This window comes from Passer montanus, unplaced genomic scaffold (genome assembly GCF_014805655.1).
Source record: "Passer montanus isolate IOZ18808 unplaced genomic scaffold, ASM1480565v1 scaffold137, whole genome shotgun sequence".
Lineage (NCBI taxonomy): Eukaryota > Metazoa > Chordata > Aves > Passeriformes > Passeridae > Passer > Passer montanus.
The window spans coordinates 91521-116615 of NW_024360608.1; the positions used below are offsets into that span (position 1 = coordinate 91521).

Sequence of the window (25095 nt, forward strand, 5' to 3'; positions counted from 1 at the left end):
AGGAAGGAAGGAAGGAAGGAAGGAAGGAAGGAAGGAAGGAAGGAAGGAAGGAAGGAAGGAAGGAAGGAAGGAAGGGGAAATGGAGTCAAAATAGAGAGAAGCAACACAGGAGCAGTAGAAATACTTAAATTCATTATCCAAAAGTCACAGAATCACTCTGTGGCTCCTTGGAGACTCTTCTTAGCAGTAAAAGGCCAAGGTGAAGAAAGCACTGAGTACCTTGGCCTTTTCCTCATCCATTCTCTCCAGGGCCCCTGCTCCATTTAGCCACAGGCCCACATTTTCCTTAGCCTCCCTTTTGGTGCCTGTGTACTTGCAGATCATTATTCCATTGTCAGGATTAACAAATGTCAGGAATCAAGGAGCTGTAGGCAGAGGTAGCAGGAGGCCTTCAGAGGAGTGGATCAATTTACCCTTTTACAGCCTGTCAATAAGGAAATAGCAGGGGGGTTGCAATAGCCTGTAAGGTCTAATGCAAATCTCAATTTCTCTGTCAAAGTGCATAAGCCTCACATTCACTGCTCTTTTACAGATTAGTCAGTTATGAAATAAGAAGAGACAATATGTAGTTCTAGGCCTGTGATTCACCCCCACCAACCATGTAAAAAGAAAGAACATAACATAGGAAAAACAAGGCTCTTTTAAATTAGTAATCAAGGTGTAGGTTTTAAAGCTTCCTTGAAATTCTCCATTATAATTTGCCTTTATCAGCATTGTCTCACAAATTATTAATTGGTAATCTCACATATAAGGGATTTACAATACTGTGAGAGAGACTCTGCCAGTGGAAACTTATCACCAACTCTTACAGCTTTGCACACACCCCTGAAACCCACCCCAATCTCCACTCCAACGAGTAGAACCAGGACAACGTGCAATATTCCTCACTTGTCTCCATGTCACGATTCTAAGCAGCAGCTCAGCTCCAGCTCACCTCATCTCACCTCACAGGGACATTGCCATGGCTGAACTTAACATATTATTGTAAAGATCATTTTCCTAGCTCGCTACTTCAACTACATTACCCTTCTATTAACATCCAAATTGCTGAATCTTTATATTCTATTAAATCCAAAAGCTGATTGCACTTTCCAGGGCTGTTCAAGGTATGTGTCCTGCTACCTATCTGAATTTCTTATTCAGCACCAAGAGATTAATTCAAGCCTCCAGTGCCAAACTCCATCTCACACTTCTTAGATTTTTCAAACATACTTTAATGAATAATAATACTAGCACCATGACAGTGTGTATACTGCTTAATGAAATATATTTTGCCTAACAAAATTGTAAAACTAGGGCAATGGGTTTATATTTCTGTTTTCTCCAAATTTGACATTCAATTTCTGACCTGTTTTTCTAAGAGACATTTTTAATCAGATAAACTTAATGGGAGGCAATGATATATAAGGATTTTAAGTAAAGAAGGTGCTTGCACTTATTACTGTGAGATTTTCCTGAAAATGTGAAACTATTCTCGTAGCCTCAATACCACTATTTTATTGATGAAAAAATCTCTATGCCATCTTTCTGTCTTTTTAGGTCTGTTCCTTTCTCAACAGAAAACCAATAATGCTTCTCAGTGCTCATAAAATATCTTGCAAAAGGCAAAAATATTTATATTTGCAAGACCTATCTCCACCATTGTTACAATACTCAAAACTGAGTATTCTAACAATGCCTACTAGAAAACAAAAATATTTTCAGCTCAAGACAGGTTTACCCTCATGTAAATCCATCCATTTCAGCAGAATTATTTTTGATTTATACAGGTTCAAAACTAGCTCACGTCTATATGTAAAATTGTATTTAAAAGGATGAATCACCAGTGGTTTTGCTCAAGAATGGAGTTTTCATTATTCTGTTTCGTGATTGTATAAAAGTGTTAGGAGCACATTTTTTTGTATTACTTTCTTAACCATATTTAAAAGATCGGTGTAAGATACCAAAAGCTTATTTTATCACTAACACAAAGCTACAAAAGCCTGATTTATATCAATATGCTTACTAGTTGCTGCTTTTGAAATACACAGTGTAGATACCTTTTTAACAGGTGTGGTTCAGAGCCCACTGTAGTTAACATAAATCACTGAAGATCTCTGGACATTTCAGTGAATGTTTGATTAATAATGCAAGAAAGGCTGAACACACTGGTTTGCTCATGTGTGTCAGTAGCACTCAGCATGATTATTTATTGTAGAATCCAGTCCATACCAGCAAGATATTTTAAAACATCCTCATCTACCTTGTATAATATGGAGCAAGAGTAATTCTGCTGAAACTAGAGGTGTTACCTTTGTTCTGCATGTTAGATACATATCCATTTTCTTAAATGACTGCTGAAAACACATTGAAGTAAATTATGGCATTTGCAGCTCTCCTGGGAAAAGATGTATTACCAAGGCTGGAACTGACAGGTTTTTAATCTCAGTCTCTTCCAATGAAATTTCTTGCACTAGGTAAACTAACACCAAATAACATTTAATGGCCAAATATGAGCAAGTGTAGTTCATTAATCTAAATTTACAGCATGGTTAGGAACGTATATGTTGTCCTTGCTATAAATGGGACTAGTCTCACAAATACACACCATTGCCTTTGTACTCTGCAGAAAGATTAGTATTTCTTTGTCTATTACTAAGCAGACTATCATGGTTTAACCCCATTTGGCAACTAAGTACCACTCATCTGTCCTTCACTCCTTTTCTTCCCCAGGGAGATGGGAAGGAGGATCAGGAGAAAAAAAAAGAAGCAAAACTCCTGAGTTTAATACTTGAAAGAATGTGAAACACAATAATAACAACAGTGCTATTAATACTTCTTCTACTACTGCTACTACTACTTATAATAATAATAATTTTAATAAAATGGAGAGGGAGAGACAAACAAGTGCTGCACAATATAGTTTCTCACCACAGACTGATGCTCAGCTCATCCCTGAGCAGCAATCAGCAGCTCCCAGCCATCTCACCCCAGTTTATGCACTGAGCTAATGTTCAGTGGAATATCCCTTCAGCCACCTAGGGTCAGCTGTCCTGGCCATGCTTCCTCCCAGTTTCTTTTGCACCTGCTCACTGACAGGGCATGAGACACTGAAAAGTCCTTGGCTTAGAGCAAGCAACAACCAAAACATCAGTATGGTTCTCACACTAAATCCAAAACACAGCACTGTGCCAGCTACTAAGAAAAGATACTCTGTCCCAGCTGAAACCAGGAGGAAGACTTACAAGTAGCTTTCCTTTACATGAGCATTTTAAACCTCACATTTAAATTTAATTAGCTGCTTTAACGTGGTTATAAAATACCATCACCATTAAAAAAAACATTGATACCCAGTGTAGTTCCAGAATCTGATAATTAATGAACTGCCATAAGATACTCAGTCACACAACAGTTTCTTCTCTGACACTATTCCAAACCAAGAAAGTTACTCCCCTCCCCATCATAGAACCAAAATGCAAATGTAATACACAACCCTAATTCTGAGTGAGCAGGACTGTGCTGCTTAATAACTCAATAACTGCATTGACATTGTGATAATTTGTCATTTCAGCCATGCAGTTCCTGAAAGACACATTAAGATGCTTGCTTATAAAGTACTTCATCAGGTATATGTGTCTGCATACATATACTTGCAATGTTTCATACTTACATAAAATTCAAACTGGATATTGTGTCATGACTTCCATTTCTTTGTGCACCTGTGTTAGTCTTATTAAAACTGTGTCAGAGAAGACACAACTATGCCTATGTGGGCTCAGACATGGTAAGATGATAAAATCCTGGTTAAAGTCTTACATCACATCAAGTGTTTATGTATATATGTGTATACATATGCATTTATATGTTGATAGAGAAACTCTGTGTTTAAAAAGGCAGTTTTATGGAAAAGTCCTGGCTTTTTATTCCTTTACATCCTTTGTATTCACTATGTTCCTCTGTATGGGTGTTGTGACAAAATTCAGTTTAGATGTGGAGAATCACAGGAAGATAAACCCTTCCATTTCAAGTTCAAAACCAACCTCATGTTTTAGACATAGTTCCACCTGAGCTGATGTAAGCTTAAATTCAACTAACTTGGTGAGCTGTTAGTAATACAAGCTCCCAGTGTACAAAGGGATCATTTAAATATATTTGTCTCTTTGAGTTTAGATCACTTCCAAGCATTCACACCTTCGATTCAACAATTAAATATGTTTGGTCTTGTTTTCTTAAATTCTGTAACCTACAAATCTCATAGCTCATAGAGATGCCCACCTGGATGCTGGGCTCCCTTACCTGCCCCACAGGGACTCCCACTGCCAGCTGTGCCCTGTGACAGGATCAAAGCAATGGGCACAAACTGAAATACCGGAGGTTCCATCTTCAAATCAGGAAATATTGTTTTACTGCAAGGATGACTGAGCACTGGCACAGATTGCCCAGGTTGATTGTGGAGTGTCTTTCCTTGGAGATAATCAAAAGCCATCTGGATACATGTAGACAACTGGCCTGAGGTGGTACTGCTTGAACACAGGGGCTGGACCAGACAACCTCCAGAGGTCCGTTCCAAACTCAGCTGCTCCATGGTTCTGTGAAATCAAACATAATATTTGAATAAAATTGGAAATCTAAGTGGTTTATATGTCTGTTTCACACATCACATTTGTCTTCTTTGCTGATATTTTAAAATCTGCTAAATTTAGGAGTCTGTAACAAAGGAGGACAGCCTCTGTTTTTTCTGAAACATTCAGTCCTGTGAAATGCTGAGAAAATTCACATCTCTATTCACTGTGGTGTTTTTTACACCTGATGAACCGAGGTCTCAATAAAATGAAAAGGACCAATGATTTATTGAAGTCACTGGATTGTACAGACTGTACAGAACAAAGGAAGTCAAGTCAATTAACTTAATGTGCTAGGCAACAATTCTATAGTTAGCTTTTTTCACTTCACATTGGTTTTAGTTTTTTGACTGCTGGATATGACTTTGCTATCTCTGACATCAACTTAAAATCAAACTACTTCTTAATAATCTACTTTTAGTGTGAAATCCTAGGTTGAATAAAGGTAGTATTACTTATTTGTGATTTCCTAAAGAGTTAGGGGAGATGCTGTTGTCAGTTCCCATTGCTCTTCCTTCATCTTTTAACCATTTAGATCTTTCTCTGTGTTATGGTCTTCAAAAGAAACATTATTGTTTTGAGGCATACAATTTATGTGTCTTGCTGCTGGTGACAGAATCTTGCATTCCTCTGACTCGCAACATGCTTCAGAGTTCTGCTGAAAATCACTGCATTGTCAATAAGAGGGAAAAAATAAAAACTAGTGTTTTTATGTGGTGCAGAATGATTTGATCTCCAGGGATTCAGTGGCAAAAAAAAAAAAAAAAAACCAAACCAAACCAAAACAAAACAAAAAAACCCACACCACTCAAAAACACACCAAAAAACCCCAAACCAAAACAAGAAAAACCACCCCAAATATTTTTACAAGCCTTTTTTAGGAGATCTTCTTGATGACAGTAATTAGTTTCCCAGGGTATTTTTTGAAATATGTACAACTCATTGGAGAGAGTCCTAATGTTCTCTATCATTGAATCAACCAATCTTTATTATTTTCTGTTGTTATATTTTACTTTGAATAGATCAACTAGGATCTGGAATCTGCTCACATAAGTTCAAATGCTTTAATATGGTATGAGCTGCTGGAATGCTTGTCCTGTCTAAGCGGCAGAGACAAACACCCCTGAATGGCTACTCTGCCCATCTCAAATCATACTTTAAAGAAACCTTTTTTTTCTATTGATGCTAGACAGAGCCCAGAGCATTTTGGCGGCCAAACTTCAGTTTTATTAACAGACCAAACACAGTGGATTTTGATTTGTATGACAGTACTGAGAGCATACTCCCCTGATTTATATGTCTATGAAAAATCCTACTGTTTGTCTGTGTTTTTTACATTTTCAAAATCTTCTCTTTGTCAGAAAGCTCTCCCTCCCCATTAATTCTGAATGTGCAGCCAGTTCAGAAGTGAGAGCTGATGCTTCTTCTCCTCCTCTATCCCACTCAGCTGTCAATCATTCCATGAACAGAAGAAATATTTAAAGAAACAGAATCCCATGAAGCTTGATATGTTCCAAAAAAGAAGGAAAAAAAAAAAAGCACTCCATGTCAATAAAACCTTGAGTCACCTTGAATTGAAGCACTATTCTTACTTCTGTTATTTCTCTGTTCTTTTTTTCCAGTTTCTGAGTTAATTTTCAAATAAGCAGCAAGTGAAATTTTCAGTCTTATCCTTTAAGTCCAAGTTATCTTAAGCAATTTGCAGCTTTTTAAATATTTTTTTTATATATTTCAGGTGTTTTTAGGGCAGTACAACAGCACACCAAAAGGCAAGAAAATCTGAAGGTCTGTTCTGCCATCAGAATATAGATAGGGTTGGTGCAACAAAGAATTTTGCATTGCTGTACATCATGCTGTGCCCATACTGTGGCTAAAGAACAATAATGCCAAACTTATATGTGGAAAGGTGATAAGACTGGCTAAAAAAAAGACACTGAATTTGCGTCAATGTGTTACTTTTATAGGCCTTTCTGTACCCAGAAACTTTTACTCGGTCTTTTCAAGGTTTCTTCACAACTGTGAATAGTAAAAACCTTTCTGATATCCACTCTCCGAGCTTTTCATGTTAAGAAAAGTTGCATGAATCAGTGGAATTCACGGGTCAGAAGCACTTTAATCAGAAAACATCAGTCTTCACACTCACCAAGCTATTTACACAGCATCAACAGAAGACTAATTTGAACTGAAGCCCAGTTATCCAGATCTTGCTACTGTCAGTTACATTTTCTGCTCTTGTTGTTGCTAGTAATTTCCTTTTTGCTCTACAGCTTTCCTAAGTAGAGTCACTTTTCCAGTCTATAGTGATTCTACACCATTCATTTCTATTGCTTCTCCTTTACTGCCTAAGCCAAGGAAAGGATGAACCACTCATGCATGCACAAGGATGTCTCGTTACCCAGCTGCTCCTGTGGATGCTCTTGGCAGAGCCAGATCTTTCCACACAACAAGAAACAGTCAGAGCCCAGGCAGGATGTCAACAGAAAAACGTGGAAGGGCCACTACAGAAAGGGGGGAGCAGGATGCAGACTGTCCTTGCACACCTGAGATGTGCAGGAAGGACCCAAATCCAGCTGACCCCATGCCATGCAGGCAGCATTTGCCTGTTGCAAAAGAGGCACTGACAACTGTCAGGACAGGCACAGGTTGTGTTTTGTAGACAAAGCATTGTGCTTTGTGTCCATAAGTCAGGCAAGGATTTCCATGCTGTCTTAGCCAAGCATGTACCCACTCTCATCTCAAAATAACATACACTGCCTTATGAATCAGCATCAAGAGAAGTGCTGAGGCACAAAGGGAAAGTGCTGCCAATCCCATATGAAAATGGCAGCAACAAGAAAAGGAAGGCAAATTATAGCAGCAAAACCCAGGGTGGAGACAGCCCCTTGGTGAATAGAAATTGAGGTGGCTCAGGGTAGGTTGGTTGTTATATTTTAACTAATCTTCAACCAGCCAGTATAAAATTCATACATTCTCACTCCTGGAGGGAGAAGAGAAGATGTACTCTTCATTGTAAATCTCAGGAACTGTTTTCTCCAACTGGAAGTGCCCGAGAGAGAACCGAGTCAGAATTTTCCTCCTTTCATAGATTTAACCATGTTTGTGAGGCCAAAAAGCTACTGACTGATTTTTAGCAGCTGGGGATCCTGAGCACAAGCTAAAATGGCTTTCTGCCAGTTTTCTCCCCAGTGATTTAACTACAGCTGGACCCTTTATGTCTGATTTAAAAAAAATAAAGCTTTGAATGTCATCACAAGAGTTGTATTCTAATGACTACAAATGAAAACAGCAATTGCTAAGAGACAGCAGAGTACCATATGCTTTTGATCAATTTCTTCTAGAAATTCCTGCATGAAAGATGCAACGTTAAATATCAAATGTCTTATTAATGTCTCTTTTGAAAACAGTTGACATTACATGGGATTTCTGATTTAGCAGGGGTGTAAAAAAATACACTGAAAATTGAATATAAACAAAAGTTTAACTTCGAAAAATATAAGAACTGCAATTGTAGTTAAATGATAATACAAATGTGTTTTTGCGATATGTCCACGATCATGACACTGGGTGTCCCCAGTTACTGGGGAGGATAATGTGAGTTGAAGGCAGCTCAACCCCATTGCATTCACTGAAATTATTCTGTTAGTTTTTCAACTTTTATACTTTATGTTGGGTCATGTCAGCACTGTCCCCTTTGCAAGTCTGGCTAACTCAGGGAGATGTTCCTTTTCTTTTAACAAACTCAGGGAGAAACATTTAAACTATCAGTTGATTCACTTAAAATCAGCTTCTTTGCAACAGCTGTGGGCAGCTGCATTATTCCCTGAATTTCACAGGCACTTCATCCTTGCCCATCATCTTCAGTGAGCCATCGTAAGTGTTGATTCAGAGAGCCACATTCCACCTCTAGAGGTTTCATCTGTCACAAAAAGATGCAAAATTCTGATAACCCACAGTAAGAAATGGTTGATTACTTCAGGGTTGCACAGTGAGATGAACTTAAGACAACACAGAGGACAAAAAAACCTGCCAGGTGATGAAGAGAAAGTCTGTGCTATAACATATGAAGATCCAGTGAGCTACAGCTCCAAAGAAAGTGGCAGGGTGTGCAGTGCAGGAAAATGTTATTTTTTGCCATTTGACAAATGGAAGTGACAAATGTGGGACTTCTGTTCAATGTTGGTGCTCGTGTGCTGGTAGCTCTGCAGCAGCACTGAACTGTAAGTCACTATGCTGATTTTCTCTGGCACTTCAGCTCATGGACTGCCATTTCTCAGTCTTGTTCTTCTTTCTGTCCTCACTTATTCTGCAGATCCTGGACACTTCTTAAGCACAGACCACCTCTAGAGCTGAAGTGTACCTGAAACTATGCTGAGTGTAGATCAGAATCTTGGTTAGGTCACGGCTAGGCTTGGCTAGGTCAATTGGATATTTTTTCTCCTCTGTACTAAGGCTCAGTAAAGCCTAGAGAATATATTATCTTCCTGAAGAACTTCTTATAGAGCTTCCTATGTACCAGTTCTTCCTGTTAGAACTTCCTATACAGCTGAAACTCAGTGAGAGGGGAAGAAAAGACTGGTATATCAGCTGCAAAGTGACTTTCAGAGATCAGTGCCTTAGAAATTTGCTAAGCAGAGGAGGGCTTCCATTTAATTTCTGCTAATTTAAGAAAATAATTTGTACAGATAGAATACTCTGGTTATTTTTGTTAATAATTAGCCTCTAAAAATAGTGGAGCTCTACTTTTTCATGTGAAGTTCAGCTTACTGCCTGATACTGAGAAAAGGCCTAAAAATAACTGGTTTTATACTTGATTAGCACTTTCTTGTACTTTGTCAGTAGAGAGTCAGTTAAAATTATGCTGGGGAGGGGAAGAGGCCAGTCAGTGATACAACTACTTTCCCTACAAGAAAGGTACTGTGAGCATTAATAATGCAGGCTCTGACTCCCCTGACCTCTCCTCAGCAGATTTTCATGCACTTGCCAGGGTGATGTAAAGTAGGTTGAAAGTACCAAGTCCTTTTTGTTTCCTTTCCATTCATTTCCACTGCCTTGCCTGTTCAGCAAGGCAGGCACTTATGCAGCAGCAATGATAGTAAAAACCAATAAGAAAATCACAATGGAAAGTTCACACTTCTCTGGCTTTGTGTCTTCATAACTCTTTATGCAATGATCTGCAACAAACTCTTCCTCTTCACTGCATTCAACTTTGATATTTTCAGTGCAGGGTTCATAACTTCTGTTGCTATTTCTACAACAAGCTGCGCCTTGTGATGCGAGGCGTTTTAAAGTAATCTGGCACATTAATATCTCTCTTCACTTGAAAATCAATAAAAACCTTCAGTCACATTTACATTTCTGTGTACTGCTTCCAGATAACAGGGGCATGTCTTCCCTGTGTTCTAGCTGATCACAAAGTGAAAACAACTGCTAGGGTTTCATGCCTCCAAAGATGACCTTATCCTTTTTTTTTTTTTTTTTCTGGTCACAAAAAGAGCTGACTTGCCTAGCCATCCTTAAAATATAACTAATTACCGTCTGTTAACAGGCCCCTAATGCTCTGACTGTAGATCCTTATGCACCATTCATGGTTTCACAGCCATGATGATAAATTGTCTGTAATTCAGAATTCATGTGGAATTACATCAGCTTACCTGGGTGACCTAGCACACGTTATGGAGACTTCTTCTGTAGAGCCTTGCACACTGAAGGTTGGACCCCACAAAGAAATGCAAGGGAAACTTTTTAATCAATTTACACTGTGAGTTATACCATAAAAAAGAAGCATTCAGACAATGCTGATTGCTGATGTGTTGTCTCTGTTGCATGCAGAAGGACAGAGAAATGAGAAACCTAGTTCCTCCTTCCAGCTAGTCCAAATTGATGCAAAGGCAGCTCTCAAAAACTGAGCCCCACATTACAGGAGGAAAAGGAGCTGAGTCGTGACTTGCTAAATAATGATATAGGCTTTGAGCTACTCCCAGGGAAACATAGCATGGAATGATTTCTTCATTCTGTATGATTGCATAGCGCCAAATCTACCCAAACAGCAGGGAACATGACTCACCAGCAGCCCTGAACTTTGTTCATGTGCACGCAAGAAGAACCACTTACCCTTGTTCCAGCTACTCCCTCACAGTACCCAGCCACCCTAGAAATGGTGCTGGATTCACAGGTCTTGGTGACTCCTCTCAGCCACACACAAAACTGAGTGTGTTTCCATCCTGCCTGAAAAAATGAGACAAGGCTGCTACAGTTTGACTACTTGTATTGCAGAATACAAGGGGAAGGGAAAGACTTCACAACTGCAGTTCTCAGCCAGTGCTGTTTGAGCAATATAACACTTCTGCAGCCTTTTCTCTCTGCCATGCCAAACCTGAAAGGGTCTTGGAAACAGTTAGGGGGAGTTCAGACCCTAAATAGCCCCCCATAGCTGTGTGCTACTTGTTGATGGCATAGAAGTGCTTGCCCAGTCAGGCCAGGTGGGACATTAAATATCAATATCAGTGCAATTAGTAAGCATATAACATTAACAATTATCACTACCAAATATAGAGGTGACTCTGTAATGAATGCCCAGGAATGAAAGTGATATGGTTTATTTTTAGATTCTTCCCATTTGGGACCAATATTTTAAAATCATCTGGAAGACCTGATGCATTTTATTAATGCAGAGATATTTCTTTCCCTTGTGTAACTCCCTGAAAGGCAAATCAGAAATAAAATTACATTAAACTTGGAAAAGCTCTTTATTTCCCAGAGGCTGTAGCCTACTTCAAATGGAAAATACTGTTATCAGCTTTTCCTCTTTTTAGTTTCAACAATAGACAGGCAGTAGTCTTACCTCAAACCTTTCCTCTGAACAACTACAAAAAATAAGCCTCTAATAGCTCTGTCAGAACAACAGGCTGTTTCCCCTTCTTATATCTGTGCATCTTGATTTCTTTTGTTCTAAACAGTTTTGGATGTAGCACTTTTAGGGCAAGAGATCTGTCAAAACTTCCAAAACCCAGACATCTCAGAAGGAAAATCTGTTCCAGGAGAACATACAACATAGTTTATACCTACTGCTTGTTTTTTTTATGGATAATTGAATGAAAGAGGAAGTGTGTTCCATGGTGATCAGCCAATTTAAGTGGTCCCTGGCCTTTACTGGCTATTTTAGGTGATAGGTGTTCTTCAAATTTTGCTAGAAGTGATGACAATGATAACATAACATATAACATAACATATGGTTGTCAATAACAATCGTAACTCTCACAGTTGGCCTCAGTTCTAAATTTAAAATTCCTGTGTGGTATCAGAATTTCACAGTCAACATTGATAAGCTTGGAACCACACATTAGGGTACCTTCCTGTTCTTCACTATCAAGTTAGCTTCTATCAACTGAATAAAGAATTAAATTAAATTAAATTAAATTAAATTAAACTAAATTCTCATCTTCTTTAGTCACAAAAGGAGAGACTTAAAATTACAAGAAAGTAGGAAGGATTTATTTTTTTTTTTAGTCTTTTGGTTTTATTTGCCTTTCATGAATCCTTGAAAAGGGTCAGGATTCTCCACAGAAAGCGGGGACTTGCAGTGTTAACAAGTCAGACATAGCTGTAAATCTCTATAAGTCTGGAAGCTTCAACCTGCAAGAGATACTGGTTTTGTGAAGCTGCTGGTGTGCTGCTCTCTGGTCCACACACCAGAGTAAACTTTTCAGTCTGGATTCTGGAACAGGAGAAAGGCTGCTGTAGCATAAACCAACCAAAAAGCTCATACATCTTTGCAAGGCACTATATTCAGAAGAGCTCTGTTAGAAAACATGCTTTTCCTAGGAGCCCTGATATATGGTACTGAGTAAGGAAAAAGCTGGGAAGTCTGGAGTGTCTCTCAGAAACACCTAGCCCTGGTGGTCTAGCCTGTATTTCTCAACCTGCCACATTTACTTATAGGTATCAATCTTGTGTCAAAATACCCAGTATGTTTGAATATATTCACCTTTTCTATTCCTGATTAGAGTGAAAAATGGAAGGAAAACCACAGGACATCTAACACAGATCATCACAGCTTTCTGTATTTATCTATAGTTCTCCTTTATTTAAATCTTCAGCTTTCAGATTCTTGACTTACGTGGCAGAGACCATTAAACTACAACAAATCCATATGCTGCGAGTGTGGAGGCAACAGCACGGTTATACATGGAGATCCATTTCCAGATTATTGATAGCAGTTAGATTGGTCTCTACCCTATGAAAAGAAGAATGAATTTAGCCATCTGCCAACTGTAGTTTGCTTTTGGTATCAACCACCAGAGGACAAGGCTTCTAAAGCTGAGCTAAAGCTGTGAGTCCCTGGCTGTGAGAGAAGAGGGTTTGAGACTTCAGCCAGCACTTGAGAACTTCCTCACTGTGCAATTTGCCTCACTCCTAATGAGGCTCAAGGGGCTCCAAACAAACAGATGGACAGCAGAGTCTACTGGCAGACCATCTGCTCAACACCACAGAGTACAGGTGAAAACACAAGGCATTTCTCCAGCTGTTTGTTGCAGCAGGGATCTTGCAAACCAAGAAGGTGTTGCTGTGATATTAAATCTACAATAATAATAGGCATTAGATCTACCAAATGCCAAAGATAATCAAAATGCAACCTCCTCCTAAAGAAAGGTGCCTCTCAACACTTTTAAAGTATTGCTTTGCTATCCTTCCACAAGGTGTTTACAAAGAATAAATTTCAGTTAATACTAATATATTTCTCTCATATTTTCCTTTTGTTCTGTGCTGAACTAGACTTCTCATGCCCTGCATGGGACATTCTACTCCATATGCATTGCAAAATTTCCATCACATATTCAGTTAAATGTCAACAGCTGTAACTTGTTGCTGGTTTTTTTTTTCCCAATGGTGCTGTGCACAGAAGTCGTGAGAGCAGATCGGATGAAGAGCATTTTAGTTGCATGCACACAGAATGCTCTGGAACTGCTCACACATTTATAAATAATACAAATACCTAATGTCATTTCTGTCCTTAAATTTTGTCATTTTCTGTAATCTCAGTTCTGTTCTGTTACATAGCTAGAAAGTTTAGAAGGTTTAGAAGGTAGCTTTAGAAGGTTTTCATTCCAAATGATGTCCTCATCTTCTTGTAGTGTGTGTGCTTTACTCTCATGAAAGCAAATTCTGTTCTTATTGTGTGTACAAAACTATCAACCAAAATTTATAACCTGCCTCATAATTTGGACTAGGCTCAGGTTTATAAAACTTGCCACCTGTATCTCCTGCACAGTGCAAATATAACTATTTCTTAATAGCATAGAATAATTTGTGTGGAAAGGACCTCTGGAGGCCATCTAGTTCAGCACCCTGCTCGGATAAAAGATAGCTTTAAAGGCAGGAAAGGAATATTCTCCAGCTGAGTTCTACAATCTACGCTATTGGAGACCCAACAGACCATTAATTTCAATGCTTAAACTTTATTAGGGAGAAGAATTATTCCTGCATACCCAGGAATATTAGAAACTGGAAATTGCGTTGCTTATTTTGTGATCTGTCACTAAGAAAATTCTGGCTTTACCCAACAGACAGTCCCCATTAAAAATCTTGACAGTATGAAGTACCCTGGATCAGATCCATGAAGGTATGACAGCACCTATTTTGCATTTACATATCTAAATTTCTTTTTAGCTTCTGCACAATAAGTAACAACTTTGCAAAGGTTGTGATCTTTACATTCCTTTTTGCTACTTGGTGCTATTTCTGCTGTAGTCTAAGTATGCTGACCACACCTTTATCATACTGATGACCAGCTTGCATCTTTTCCTTTGACTTTTGGAGGATTTGGACATCTAAGGTATAATCTAGTTCCTTGTGCAACTGATCGGTCTCAGTTGTTCTGGACAGAGGCTTTATTCTAAAGCACCAGTGTTTTCACAATATTTTTTCTATCACCTTACTTAGGGGTATTATGTCACAGCTGTAATATACTCTAAGCTATGTTTGTCTGTATAAAGGACAGTGAATTTCCTGCTAATAACAAATGGACAGGTTTGTCTGTGACAGGTTGATCTGGCATTCCAAACAATCCATGTAGAAAGTTCAGAGCAGTGCCTCACTTTGAAGTGGCTGAACAAGGGGAAGCCTCAAAGCAAGCAATTTTAAGAATCAGTCCTCTCTCCCAGTTTTCTTACAGAGTGTGTCTGACTAGATTCAGTTTTAGCGTTTAGATAGATTTGCATTTGCATTGAACTCATGTGCAACTTAAAACCGACTGAGCCTGACTTTCATCATGCAGAAAGTATATCTATAGCTGCTGTAGAATTGGCAATTTCATACTGATTTTTAGACAGTGTAAAGCTTCCACTAGGTAAATGTTCTTTACTGAACAGTTCTGAAATTAGTTCTGAAAGCATGTACCTAATACAGATATATATATATATATATATATATATATATATATCTTTGTTCCCCAACAGCTACATCTGTCTGCAGTTGAATGCTGGAACTCCCTGATTTCTTGCCATTTTGCATTCCTTGTGTGCTTCCTTCCTTGTCCTCAGCATGGAAAGGTTTTCCCATGTGTAGAGGAGCTAAAAAAGCCTGGTTTCCTGGGCTCTTTATGCCCCCAGCTCTTAACTTAGTTCTGAGCAATGCCTGGTCTTCTTTGTACATCTTCATTACTGCTCATCCAGTCCGGAGGCTACACATTGCACATGTAACAACAGCCAGGTGGCTTAATAGACCTAGAGCAGGTAGAAAGCATGACATGAAATCTAGCTGCTTCAATTTCAGTGGATCATCAAATCACTTATCCTTCTACCTAATTTCTGGTTTTCAAGAAATGTATCAAAATATAATTGTATTTGATATTTCCACACTTCTGTCAAATCAGACTGGCTTGGACAAGCTCAGAAGTTATTAATGGGAGGCATAGGCAAGATACTCTAAGGGCTTCATTTCCTCAGAAAATCAGGTTAAAACTTCTCTGATAATGGATTAGATTCTTTGCCCTATTCAAAGATCACTTAAGATAAGCCTTGGACAAAAACTTTAAAACAATACAAGATAAAGGAGGTTTTAACTTGCATGATGACTGCCAAGAAGTTTTTGTTGAAGCCTAAATTTTGGCAGGAGAATAGTAAATACCTCTTATATTTTATATGGCTGTGCTTTTATATCTGCAGCAGGAAGAAGCTGTATTGTTGGAATCGCTATGGTGGTTGCATACCAGTTGATAATCTCTTACACTCCAGAAGTCTTGATTATTAAATTCAGACCAATTAAAATGGTGTTAGGCACATTTTATTCTAGTAGTTCTGACATAGAAAGCTATCTGGCTCAAAAAATAAGTAAAATCAACATTTAGATATGATAAAACCTCTTGTTGAAAAGGAAGACGATGCTAAAATTGAATAAGTTAAAACTGTAATTCCAGTTTTAAGTTTTAATTAGTTTCTTAAGGAAAAGTTCAGCACTTCCCAGCAGAAGGCAGTTAACCACTTCAATGTCATAAAAATGCCATAAATAACTAAGAATTTGTCAAGAATGAAATACTGCAGCTTGAACAACAGTTTTGCAAGGATTGGAATTTTAACCTCCAGCCTGATGTCTCCATAGTAATATCAAGAAAGGAGAATTGAAACTCAAGTTTATTTTTACTCTACACACCACAGCTTTTGTCACAAACCTCCTAGAAAATGAATTGTGCATATTTCACCATCTTGTCTCTCTGTAGACAGATGAATATATCTAAAAGGCTCAAATTTTCAAAAATAGCTCATGATTTTGAATACCCAGTTCTCTTTTGTATTTTGGGAATTGTACACCCCAACAGCCTTGTTGGTCTGTGTTGGATTAGGTCCAGTTTTCAAAGAACTTCAACAGTATCCATTAATGCACATAGGCAACTCTATATGTCTCAAAGTCACACAGTGTCACTGAGGCGCCTCTATATGTTTCAGAAGCCTACATCAGGATGTTGAGTTGTGGGATTCTGAGAAAGAATGAGGTTTACGAATCTTGTCTTTTGTGGGAATTCAAAGCTTTTAAGGAAACCAGTAATGTGCTAGTATAGTTGATCACCTGCAGTGTACCAACCCTGGCCACAAAGAAACAGGAAATAAATTTTATTTGATTTTTAAAAGTAGGAAAGTATTTCCCTATTTTAATTTGGTTTAAATGTTGAAATGGTATACAAAGGTAGGATTTCAGTCACAAAGCAGTGATAGACTGCTTCTCAGATCCTTCAGACCCCCCACCTCCACCTTCAGTACCACATGGGAGATGCAAAAATAGAGGGCTGCATGTTCAGCACAGTGAGGAATGAATTCTGAAGCAGCTGCTTCCATTCTTTCAGACTTCATCTGCATTAGCAGCAAGCCAGTGTTCTGGAATTGTGTGCAGCTGGCCAGAATCCATACATGGGTTCTGCAGAGAGAGTTTTTTAGATTCTTTACACTGATGTGAGGTTTGACCCCAGCCCAGATGCTTTGCCTTTTCAGGTGTTATTCAAAAGATGAGTTGTTCCTCATGTAGGCTGTATATGTACGCTAAGCTTGCAAATCATATCAAGGGTTCTTTTCAGTTCTGGAAAGAATATAGGAAGTTGTCTTTTCTTGTTAGATGTTGTCTTAAAAGCATGTTTTCTCCTTAAGTAATTATACCATATCTCTAAAAACACAGTTGTTTCTAGTTTACAACTCAGAGCTGTACACCAGAAGACTTTATTGTTTCTGATACAAATAATAGCTTTCATTGCAATTCTTTATTCTGTAGCTGTCCACTGTGTTTTCCCCAAATATTTGTTGTCATAGGGCATAAGTCACTCTCAAGTGAAATTTTTCATAGAGTCTATGCCAACTTATTGGCAAAGTGATTTCCTGAGTCCCACTTATAAAATTATTCTTATAATTGTGGCATTGTTTTGGAATTCCAGAATTACAGAATACACAGAAATTTCAGCAGGAGGTATTACAGATGCTGCAAAATGTACACCATTTGAATCTGGAAGGTCTGCCTTGTGTTAGTATGCCTAAAACAGAAATGAGGCAGCTGGTTTAAGATCCCTGTGACAGAGTGCTGCTGGCTGAGAAGATCACCACCCCTATGCAGTTTTCTACTGCCCCTGCTGCATAAGGCTGTGGTACCCACAACACAGGATGGACCTATTGGCATTCAGAGCGGAATGTTGTCAAACAACAAGCACCAACACATTTTTTCCGCAGGCTGCTTGGCTAAGAAGTCTTGAGGTAGTTTGGAAAAATCTGAGAAGTACTGCAAGTCAAAAGCACAATACTGCCTCAGCAGCTTAATAAAAAGTTATCTTGCCACCCCTTGGCTATAGCAGAATTCAGTTGCAGAATAGGAAACAGTGATGTTGATTCTTTTACAGGAAAGAAATTCATTCAAACAACTTTGGTAGCCTAAGTTGTTAGGTTTAATTTCATTCAGTATCTTCAGTCAGAATAACCTTGTTCTCATAATCCTGCCTGGACCCTTCCATGCAGCCAGGAGCAGAATTGATACTGCCTGAGATCCAGACAGGAGATTTGCCTTCTTTTCCTGTAGCAAATGCTCTCTGTTGTACAGCAAACCACATTTAAATTTGCAGTTTGACAGCAACAGAAATGCTAGAAGCCCCCTGGTTTCCTTTACAAAAACTGATATAACTTCTCTCCATTACATATCTTTTGAGCAATTGCCTGTGATGCACTGTCCTGTATCCGGAGACATTCTTACCTAAGACAGGAACAGAATTCAGTGACTGTTTTATTTTGTAATTTATATAAACTTACGTATTTTGATTGTAAAATGATGCAGAGGATAAGATTTAGGAGGAAAGTGTAGGACCTTGCAGATTTCATATTATAATAAAACAGAATTGCAAACACCTACAGTTTAAGTCTTTGTAATCCAGCAGACAAATTCAGAAAGAACTGCAAAGAAAGGTAACTGCAAAAATTACATAGGGTGTGTGCCAATGGAGAAAAAAGTTGAGATATAACCTCAAGTATGTAATTGAAAGTAGCAGGATTATATTTGAAACAGTTGAATATGAAGAGAAACACTTTGACACAGTAAGTTATCAGTGTTACTACTTGCAATGAACAGGCAATGAAGTGATGTCTTAAGAGAAATTGCTTGATTGCAGATGGACATTTTTTAAACTAGACCAAACAGAAATACAAACACCAGTTGGGAGCAAGTGTATTCTGTGTGGGAGGTGAACTAGGTGAGGTGAATAGGGTGAGGTGATAAAGTAAAAATTGTAAGAAATAGAAAAGACTTATAAATAAAGCACTTCTGTATCTTTGGGGATGAAAAATGTTACAGGAACACAAACCAATGGTATTTACGTTTTTAACAGTTGGACCAAATAAGCCATCAAATGATGACACATAGAAATCTACAAAATGTGGGGGCTTTTTTCTTCTTCCTCTTTTTTTTTTTTTAATTGAAGCAAACTGAACTATGTTAATTGATGTTATTCAGAGACAGTACAGGGAATTGACACCTCACAATACCAAGCTATAGAAGGCAGCATGAACTTCGTGAAAGTAGAGAGGAGAGGCTCAGGCAACTCTGGTCCCCACTGGGAAACTACTGAGTCATAAAAAACCCCAAAAGTACAAAAGGATATGATATATTTTAAGTAGGATTGACCTTAATATATGAAGTTATTGACCTATAATTTGCAGGTGACTTAGTGCATAGGTGAAGCTGTAGGATATTGCTCAGTTTTTCTCAGTTTTCAGCATTTTGCTTCATATTAAGGATTCAGAATGTAGATACACACATGGGCCAGACCAGGGTCTGGTTTACCTCATATTTGAAAAACATTCTGTCTTATGTGCTACAGGTATCAAATGTGAACCAAGGGGGTGTGAGAATTCTGTGTCTATCAGAATGCTGGTGTTGGAGATGCAGTACTCAATAAAAAAGTTAAGTGCTGGGGGCCATGGTGTGTTGGAAGCACATAACTCCTGCATCTCCCAACAGGAAACTGCATTAAGACACCACACATGTCACACATCTCCCAGTAGTGCTTCCTGGACATGCTGAAAGACTTTTAGATAGCATCAGGGACTTTCAGATATTGTGAGCCTTCTCAGACCTAGCTCATCAATATAGGCAGGTACCTTACCTGATAATTAAGAATCAGTTGTGAATCCTGCCCTTCTTGACAATACTGTGTCTGGAATCCGTTTTTTATGAGCTCTTCTTTGCAGGGGAACTATGTACTTATTGCAACCTGCCTCTCCCCAGGCTGTGGCAGTTTGACAGAATAGGACATTAATAGAGAAAAAGTAGCACTTTACTGCTTTGTGTCAATGTTTGCAGTAACCTACATCAGCCAACACCAGTAATTTACCATTACTCTGCACTAATTTAAGTACCTGCAGAGAAACATCAAGAAAAAATCTATTAAGGAAATTTTGCAGGACATCAAATACGTTAAAGATCCAGGAACAGAAGGAGGCCTAAATTTCACTTATGATACACCAGGTGTCTTTGGACTTGTTATCTACTAGATAGTTACAATAATAGCACTAACAATAATATCACTACACTAGACGTAGAGAGAAAGCTTTTATTTTAACGATGCCTCTTAACAATATTCCATGTTCTGCTAGGTTTGCACCATTCCATCCCAGCCTCCTCAGCCTACTGTTGTTCCAAAGCCAGTTCAGTCTGTCATCCATGTTCCATTGCAACCCAGCTGTCCGGGCCGAGGCAAGATGGCAAAACTCATCAATCCAGAAGAGATGACATCCAGGGATTATTACTTTGATTCCTATGCTCACTTTGGAATTCATGAGGTAACCTTTATTTTTGTTTTAGCAATTGTTAAATAACTAACAATATAATAATAATTCTCATTATTTCTTTTATTTTTTACTTGCTTATCTGTATCCCACTTGCTCATGATTATATTCCTCTGCCTTTCCTCAGACAATTGTGTAGTCTGGTTAAGTGCCAAAGATATCACCCACTTCCCTAGAGACGTGCACTCAAAACCTCTGTCCCAATTAGATTTTATTGTAGCTGTCCGTGCAGTGGTGAATTTCACAAGTGCATCAATGCAGTGTATTTATGAGGGCTGCAAACCAGCCCAGCCACAACCAATGGCACTCCCTTACTGCTGAGTTGAGATTTTGTTCTCTTGAGTGTTTGAGCACAGACAGCAGCAGAACAGCTGCTCAGCTGACATGAGGAGCCAAACAGTTTCCTGACTCCTGGCATGTTACTTGAATGCACAGGTTGCATTGATGGGAATATTAATCCCAATTGTCTCCATTAAATACACTCCTAGAAAGAATTTTAAATACTTGATGGACAATTTACTATCAAAATGTTGACTGTAGATGAGTTCTAAAGAAGTCATTGATACCTTGCCCTGCTGATAATTTTTGTGACACAAGAGGATGAGATCTTTAAGAGCAGGATACAAAAAAGCAAATGTGAAGTGACTCAGTGCACTCCTCACAATCAGCATAACAAACAGTATCTATTTCTATTACTCTAGTAATTGGTTGTGGGGTGTAAACATAAAAGATTTCTATCTGCCAATAACATCTTGCCATTGTAGCATTCAGAAATTCAGTCCAAGAATGGAAGATAATAGAAAAACAATTGAGTGGGAAGGAGACCTAGGAGAAATTTTGAAGACACATCAGAGACCTTAAATCAAATGGAGCTCCTGATGGAAGGATACAGCCATGTAGGTCTCAGGGAGTGCAGAGAGCTTCTTGCTGAGGCTGGGAAGTTTCGTCCTTGCCTGCAGAAGGTGTGCGCTGTAAAGGATCTGTGTCCACAAGTAAAGGAACTGCTAGAGGAGGCTGGCAAATTTTGAAGCATCAGGGGCATTAGGAAGAGACTGACTGGATCTTCTCTGAGTGCATGAAGGTACAAAGCGTAAAACCCCAACTGTAGTGAAAGGAGAGGCAGTGAGAGTCTGTACTTACAGGTGTGGAAGTGGGGAAGGCTGGAAACTTGTGCCTTCTGGAAACAGGAGGCACCTGCAGATCTCTGGCTACAGAATAGGGTCAGTGTCTTCATTGTAGCTGAGGGACAGAAAGTTCTGTCCAAGAAACCTCCAGAACAAGACGGCTCTGAGCCAGGCAGAGGCACTGGGAGCAAGTGACAAGTGATAGCTGCTGAAGGCCCTCACCTGCAGGCCCCCATCTGCTGACAAGACCTTCTGCCAAGGTATTTGGATCTGGGACATTGTGGAGAGGCTGCTGGCATTTGTCCATCCCTTAGACCAGCCCTCAGAGCCTGCTGCTGTTCTACATGAGCACCAGTGAGACCTGGAGCATATCAAGTGTCACTGGGCAATTCTCAGTATGATCACCAACAGCAAGGTGTGCCAGGCAGATTTTTGCCTCAATTTCAAAAGTGCAAACAATGACTTGAGGAGAAGTGTTGCCATGGGTCTACAGTTGCTTGTGCAGCTGGTGTCAATGAAAAGTTTTTGGTTTTTATATCTATGGGACCCTCTTTGAGGATTGAGGTCTGTTAGGAAGAGGTGGAATCCACCTGAAAAAACAGGCTAAAAGGCATCAGTATTGACAGCTGGGGAGATACCACTAGTGACTGGCCTCCAGATGGACTTTGTGCTGCTCATTACAACATTTTTGGAGCAGAAGTTCAGTCAGTTCTCAGCCCGCTGCACTGACCATTTATGCAGTCCATAGTTCATGCATTTTGCAATGAGGATGTTGTGGGAAAAAATCTTGAAAATGTTGCAAAAAATCAAGATAAAAACCATTCTTTTCCTTATTCTTCTTCCTTCATCCGCAAAGCCCATTACTCCACCATAGAAAGATACCAAGTGCTCAGTCATCTCCAAATCCATGCTGAACACTCCCTGTCACCTTCTTGTTCTTAACATGTGTGGAAATAGTTTCCATGAGTTTGTGCTCACACCCTTCCAGTGGTGATGGATTGACACCAAACCATGCTTTACGACAAAAGTAGCCTTTTGTTCATCTGCAGTTACTGAGCGCACATAGTGTCCTGCCAAGACAGGTAAATAAGCAGCTGATATGTGTTACAATCCAGTTCATGACTGCCTCAGACTGATGGGCAGTGGATGGATCCTTTTCATCCTGAAATTGAAAAACTCATCTGCAGTTACTGAGCACACATAGTGTCCTGCCAAGACAGGTAAGTAAGCAGCTGATATGTGTTACAATCCAGTTCATGACTGCCTCAGACTGATGGGCAGTGGATGGATCCTTTTCATCCTGAAATTGAAAAACTCATCTGCAGTTACTGAGCACACATAGTGTCCTGCCAAGACAGGTAAGTAAGCAGCTGATATGTGTTACAATCCAGTTCATGACTGCCTCAGACTGATGGGCAGTGGATGGATCCTTTTCATCCTGAAATTGAAAAACTCATTTGTCTACTTGTTCAAACTATTAAATTAGGCAATACTATAAACAAACCTTCTGCCTTCTAGACATAACAGAAGCATTTTCAGAAAACTAAAGTCTGTGTTGAATGGTCTACACTTCTCTTAAAAATGGCACCTGGGTCTTGAGCTGGGTCCTCTTTCTTGATGTAGTTTGACTGATGGATGTACAAGGAAAGCAAGGTATCGATGGAATTAAATGCATGTACAGCTGCTATCGGTGCATCAAAACTCAGCACCTATCAATGACATCTCAGACTAGTGAGATGGTATTCTAGGTGATTCATTAATATCTTCTGGAAATTGATCAGATAAATGAGTGGAAAGAGCAGTGAGGGAGGACCTTATAATACAGAATTTCTAAGCTCTTCTATGGGCTTCTGCCTCACATGGGCAAGGCTGTCAAGCCTTCTGTTGTATAATGTCTTCTGGAACTATTTCTTTTCTGTTCAAAGAGGAACCTCAGAAGGTCCCTCCACTGAGGCTCTGGGTTGTGCATGATTTAGGAGGAAAGGAATGTTTGGATTTCTATACGATTTCTGTCTATTCCCAAAGCAGTGCTGTGGTTAGATTACATTCTGTTTGTTGATTGTAACAGTGAAGTAATAGAAGAATAAAATCATACAAGGGACATCATGCTGCTTCTTAATAATTCAGCTGTAAGTAGCTGGCATTTTACAGTTGCTTTGATATGTGCGCCCCAAAGTACTTGAGAAACCCTTCATGTTGTGCGTTAATAATGCTTAAATGACAGCAAAGGAATGCATTCAGTAGCAGTGTGGAAGGCATTTAAGCATTTCAAATAGTGACACAATCCTTTTATTTTCATCACAGGAAATGTTAAAAGATGAAGTACGCACATTAACCTATAGAAACTCAATGTATCACAATAAACATGTTTTTAAAGATAAGATTGTCCTCGATGTTGGAAGTGGCACGGGAATCCTCTCTATGTTTGCTGCAAAGGCAGGAGCCAAGAAGGTATATGGGGTAAGAAGACTTTCTCTCACATTCTGAATTTGTTTGTGCATTTTGCCTGACAATTTGGCTTCGTGATTTACCTTTTCTTACTTGTCTTGGTTTGAAATTCTACTCTCCAAGCTCATCTATGGCTTGGTTTATAATGACTTCAGTGCAGTTCTGTTGTATTCTATGACTTGCACTACTGCACCTTTTCCAAAGGGAGATGTAAATATCTTTTCATATGTGGAACCTTTGGTGTTCTGGTACATATTCACATTTCTTCTTGGCTGAAAAAAAATGTAAAGAGACTCACTCCTACTCAGAGGGGTTAACGGAACTATCTTGCTTTTTAAATTTTCAGGGTCGGCAACTTTGTAGTCTTGGAAACACATTTCTTTAATACACTTTTCCCTGCATATTACAACTCAGCAAATTGTGCAGGAAAGCATGTGCATGTTTTCTGTGCCAACAATAACACTTTTCAGAGGCAGAAGGAAATTATTACCTTAAATACTTTGAACCTTAGGAGCATGAATGTGCTGTTCTCTGCAGAGAAGTCATTACGGAGAGCATAGATTTGCTTACTAAGTATATTCACACTTATTTGTACTGACTCTAAAATGCCAGATGCAGTTTCTTTTTGCTTTGGACTTCTGTTTGCCCTGAAGACACAATGCAACATAGAAAAGGGGAAATAGATCCTATTTCTCAGTGTACAACAACAAAACTGTTTACTAAAACTTAATTGGGTACATCTGTGCATTTGTGGACACTGATGTCACTAAGCACCCAAACAGTGTGTCTTTATTACTTTGTTATGAAATGCCATTTCAATTCTCAGGCTTATATTTTCAAAATCCAGTGTAACGTCAGAGTATCTCATTTGAATATCAGACTGGAGCGTGAAACTATACATAGCTGAAATCAAAAGGTGCTGGAAAAAGTTTTGGAGTTTAAGCCCGAGATAGGCAGCTGGAAGGTATATTCTTGTAAACAAAGTATTACTTATTAATATGATTTATTACCTCAAAGCTTCAAGAAGGATAAACCAGCAGCCTTCTGTGATGCAGAAATGCAGGTCTCATGGAAAGATGTTGCAGTGCTCTAGAAGTATAAGCATATACAAAATGATGG

At 38.9% G+C, this 25095-nt stretch overlaps 1 protein-coding gene across 7 annotated transcripts in view; it reads left to right on the plus strand.

Annotated features, from left to right (window-relative positions):
* PRMT8 (protein arginine methyltransferase 8) overlaps positions 1–25095 on the plus strand; it is a 58183-nt gene that overhangs the window by 11972 nt on the left and 21116 nt on the right. For all 7 annotated transcript variants that reach the window (XM_039699665.1, XM_039699663.1, XM_039699660.1 and 4 more), the window contains 2 exons: positions 20213–20398; positions 23833–23988. In XM_039699665.1, coding sequence (XP_039555599.1) covers positions 20213–20398; positions 23833–23988 — 342 coding nt within the window. The remainder of the gene's footprint in view (positions 1–20212; positions 20399–23832; positions 23989–25095) is intronic.